This window comes from Colobus angolensis, unplaced genomic scaffold (assembly GCF_000951035.1).
Source record: "Colobus angolensis palliatus isolate OR3802 unplaced genomic scaffold, Cang.pa_1.0 Scaffold269, whole genome shotgun sequence".
NCBI classification, from domain to species: Eukaryota; Metazoa; Chordata; class Mammalia; order Primates; family Cercopithecidae; genus Colobus; species Colobus angolensis.
This window is the reverse complement of record NW_012115921.1, coordinates 892,350-897,146: the sequence shown is the minus strand read 5'-3', so window position 1 is coordinate 897,146 and position 4,797 is coordinate 892,350. Positions and strand designations below refer to the sequence as shown.

Here is a 4,797-nt window from a genome sequence, read left to right as displayed (position 1 = left end):
GCCACCACGCCCAGCTAATTTTTTGTATTTTTAGGAGAGACAAGGTTTCACCGTGTTAGCCAGGATGGTCTCGATCTCCTGACATTGTGATCCGCCCACCTCGGCCTCCCAGAGTGCTGGGATTACAGGCATGGGCCATCGTGCCCGGACATATAGTGTACATATTTTTAAATACTTTTGAGTATTATCAGTGTACACAAAGGATAATGGTAAAATAAAAATTGAGTCACCCACTCCTACCTCTTCCCCAGTGAGCACAATGTAAAGTTGTCCTGGCCTCTGTGCTATTGACCAGTTCCTGGCAGAACAGCCCTGTACTTTCTTCTACTTACTGTTTCCTGAATCTCATTCTGTGTTTTTATCATTCATATAATTTTTAAAGCTAATACTGAGATTACCTTTTGTGGGACTACAAATATTCTCCCATTGTTGGAATTACAGAGGTACCCAAAACATTTGAGATTCCAGTTTATATTCCGATGCATTTGGTATAAAGAGAAAGTGTAACATTTCTCCAGTTGCATTTGTGAATATCTGTGTTCTTAAAACAGTTGAAGTAATTGCCAAATTACCTCATTTTTCCAAAAGGGCCATTTTGTCTATGCTGTTGGCTCCCAGTATAGAAATATGAAATTGACAGTATGTGATAAAATTTAGAGCATTTAGAACAATGTTCTTTTTTTCCCCTTTGGCTGCTCAATAAGCCAGTGCTACAGAGTCTGGTGTTCTGCTTTTTCATACTTCTAAAATGGATATATCCCCCAAAAGTAATATGTCCAGTTAATGAACTTCAAGTACTGTACAGTGCTGAAATTTAAGTAATTTTTTTTTGAGATGAAGTTTTGCTCTTGTTGCCCGGTCTGGAGTGCAATGGCTTTATCTCCACTCACTGCAACCTCCACCTCCCGAATTCAAGCGATTCTCCTGCCTCAGCCTCTCACATAGCTGGGATTACAGGCATGCACCACCATGCCCAGCTAATTTTGTATTTTTAGTAGAGATGGAGTTTCTCCATGTTGGTCAGGTTGGTCTCGAACTCCCAATCTCAAGTGATTTGCCCGCCTCAGCTTCCCAAAGTGCTGGGATTACAGGCGTAAGCCACCACACCCAGCCCAGTGCTTAAATTTAATGTCACATCGTTTTAGGCAAAAGTACACACCATTATCTGGAAGGAAAGCATTTACAGAAATTACTTGCTGGCATGTCTTTCTTTATATTTATCTTAATTATACCTTCTTTTTTCTTCCAGAAAAATCCTGGGCAGAAGCTGGATCAGCAGGAATGTCACTCCTTATATTGGTGTCCATTTTCTTATCTGCAGCTTTTGTTATGTTTTTGGTATATAAAAATTTTCCTCAGCTTAGTGAGTAAGTACATTGAGAAATAAACTGAAAATGTATAGATATTTGTAAGATGAAAGTGGATTAAGGCCAAGTGCAGTGGCTGACGCCTGTAATCTCAACACTTTGGGAGGCCGAAGTGGATGGATTGGTTGAGTCCAGGAGTGTGAGACCAGCCTGGCCAACACGGCAAAACCCATGTGGAAATACATACATATTTGTGTATTTTTTACATATATGTTAAATATATATGTTAAAATACACACACACACACATATATATATATTTTTTGAGACAGAGTCTTGCCCTGTCGTCCAAGCTGGAGTGCAGTGGCGTGATCTGAGCTCACTGTAAGCCCTGCCTCCCCAGATTCAAGCAATTCTGCCTCAGCCCCCGATTAGCTGGGATTATAGGGGTGGGCCACCTCATCCAGCTAATTTTTGTATTTTTAGTAGAGACAGGTTTCACCATGTTGGCCAGGCTGGTCTCAAACTCCTGACCTCAGGTGATCCACCTGCTTCGGCCTCCCAAAGTGCTGGGATTACAGGTGTGAGCCACTGTGCCCAGCCTAGAAATACATTTTAGAAGGGCAAAATATTCCAGAGCTATTAAACCCTGGTAATACCACCCTGGTATAATCATAGATTATATAAAGGACTACTAAGATGTAGTTAGACTTTCAACCAGGGCCAGCCTGATGTGGTAATGGAGAACTATGAAATGTGTTTTAAAAGTATCAGGAAGTCATGTTTTCTCCAAATTGCCTTCAATCACAATTCTTTTTTTTTTTTTCTTTTCTTCATTTTTCATTTTTTTTCTTTTCTTCACTCTATCGCCCAGGCTGGAGCACGGTGGTATTAATTTTGGCTTACTGCAATCTCTGCCTCCTCTCCTGAGTTGAAGGGATTTTTGTGCTTCAGCCCCCTGAGTAGTTGGGATTATAGGTGTGCGCCACCATGGCTGGCTAATTTTTATATTTTTAGTAGAGATGGGGTTTTACCATGTTGGCCAGGCTGGTCCCAAACTCCTGGCCTTAAGTGATCGATCAGCCCACCTTGGCCTCCCAGAGTACTAGGATTACAGGCGTGAGCCACTGTGCACAGCCCACAATTTTGTTTTTTTTTTTTTTCTGGAGACTGAGTTTCGAGATTGTTGCCCAGGCTGGAGTGCAATGGTGCCGTCTCAGCTCACTGCAACCTCCACCTCCTGGGTTCAAGCAATTCTCTTGCATCAGTCTCCCGAGTAGTTGGAGTTAAAGATTTGCGCCAGCACACTTGGCTAAGTTTTGTATTTTTAGTAGAGTTGTGGTTTTGCCATGTTGGCCAGGCTGGTCTTGAGCTCCTGGCCTCATGTGATCTGTCCACCTTGACTTCCCAAAGTGCTAGGATTACAGGCGTGAGCCACTGTGCCCAGCCTAGAGTCTTTTTAGTTTTATAAATTTCATAAGTAGGAACCTTTAGTTTACTGGGTGTCTCATGTGACTTGAGAAAACAGCACTGGGGCTCACACCTCTTTTTTTGTTTTGTTTTGTTTTAAGGCAGGGTCTTGCTCTGTTACCCAGGCTGAAGTGTAGTGGCACAATTACGGCTCACTGCAGCCTCAACCTCCTGGGCTGAAAAGATCCCCTACCTCAGTTTCCCAAGTAGCTAGGAGTACAGGCCTGCACCACCATGCTCTGCTAGTTTTTAAATTTTTTTGTAGAGACATGGTGGGTGCTGGGATTACAGGTGTGAGTCACTGTTCCCAGTCATAGCTCAGTTAATTTTTTTTTACCATGTAAACAAATGAGGGCTCATGCCTGTAGTCCTAGCACTTTGGGAGGCTGAGGTGGGAGGATCATTTGAATCCAGGAGTTTGAGAACAGCCTGGGTCATGTAGCGAGGCTCCGTCTGTCTAAAAAACTTTTTTTTTTTTTTTTTGAGACGGAGTCTCACTGTTGCCCAAGCTGGAGTGCAGTGGTGCAGTCTCAGCTCACTGCAACCAAACGCAATTTTTAGAGCTCAGATTTTTGCCCCCCTCAGATTGTGACAGATTTTCTTTTTTTTTTTTTTTTTTGAGACGGAGTCTCACTGTTGCCCAAGCTGGAGTGCAGTGGTGCAGTCTCAGCTCACTGCAACCTGCGCCTCCCAGGCTGAAGCAGTTCTCTTGCCTCAGTCTCCCAAGTAGCTGGGACTACAGGCACACGCCGCCATACCTAGCTAATTTTTTTGTATTTTAGTAGAGACCAAAGTTTCACCTTGTTGCCCAGGCTGGTCGTGAACTCCTGAGCTCAGACAATCCGCCCACCTTGTCTTCCCAGAGTGCTGGGATTACAGGCGTGAGCCACCGCGCCCGGCCAAAAACCTTTTTTTGAGATGGAGTCTCGCTTGCTCTGTTACCCAGGCTGGAGTGCAATGGTGCAATCTCGGCTCACTGCAGCCCCCGCCTCCCAGTTCAAGCGACTCTCCTGTCTCAGCCTCCCAAGTAGCTGGAAATGTAGGTGTGTGCCACCATGCCTGGCTAATTTTTGTATTTTTAGTACAGATAGGGTTTCACCATGCTGCCCAGGCTGGTGTTGAACTCCTGACCTCGTGATCCACCCGTCTCGGCCTCCCAAAGTGCTGAGATTACAGGCTTGAGCCACCGCGCCTGGCCTCGAAGCTTATCTTTTATTTAGTCAAGACTTTTTGGTTGAAAGGAATAGACATCAGTTTAAACTAAGAAAAATAAAAAGGAAGATTGTTAAACAACAGAAAAAGAATATAAGAAATAATCTCACTGGCATTTATGAGCAAGAAATAGAGCTAGGCATCAGGGGAAGTGGAGCATTAGAAATCAGCAAGTAACTTAGCTGTATTTCCCAATTCTGCTTCTCTGGGTTTCTGTTCCAACCTCTCCTATTTTCTGATACGTGTCTTTGGCTTACCACTTTGGCTTACTGTGTCCTCCACCATTTAACCTTTTAGCTCCAAGTCCCACTATCCCTTGACAACCAGTATCTCTTTTAGTTCAAATTATCAAGAGAAAATCTGGTCAGCCAGTAATGATTTGTTTCTACTTGGGTCAAGTGTCCAACCCTGGGCCAGAGAGTCTTCTGGGTTTGGGAGGGTAGAATGTAAGAATAGGGGCTCCTGAGATTGGCCCCCTTATGGGACAAGGGAATGGTGTTAATTCAAGGGAAGGGAGACAAGGTAGAGCAGCAATGACAGCCATCTAATACACATTTATAAACTTTTATGAAGAAGGATTTGCTAAAGTAGTAGAGTACAGGCAGTTCGGTACCTTTAGGATACTTCATAAAAGCATGTTTGAAAGCCACCTGTGCAATAGTTGAATCCATTCTAAGGGAACTAAAAATCATAAATCTGAATTATAGTATGCATTTTTTTTTTTTTTTTGAAATGGAGTCTCGCTTTGTCACCTAGGCTGGAGTGCAGTGGTGTGATCTCGGCTCACTGCAAGCTCCACCTCCCGGGTT

General features: G+C 43.6%; 1 protein-coding gene across 2 annotated transcripts in view; it reads left to right on the top strand.

Moving 5' to 3' along the window:
• Positions 1-4,797, top strand: part of TMEM41B (transmembrane protein 41B) — a 37,559-nt gene that overhangs the window by 11,970 nt on the left and 20,792 nt on the right. For both annotated transcript variants that reach the window (XR_001002379.1, XM_011947609.1), the window contains exon 2: positions 1,250-1,367. Coding sequence is in view for 1 of the 2 variants with exons in the window: in XM_011947609.1 (XP_011802999.1) it covers positions 1,250-1,367 (118 nt within the window). In the remaining variant the exon portion in view is untranslated. The remainder of the gene's footprint in view (positions 1-1,249; positions 1,368-4,797) is intronic.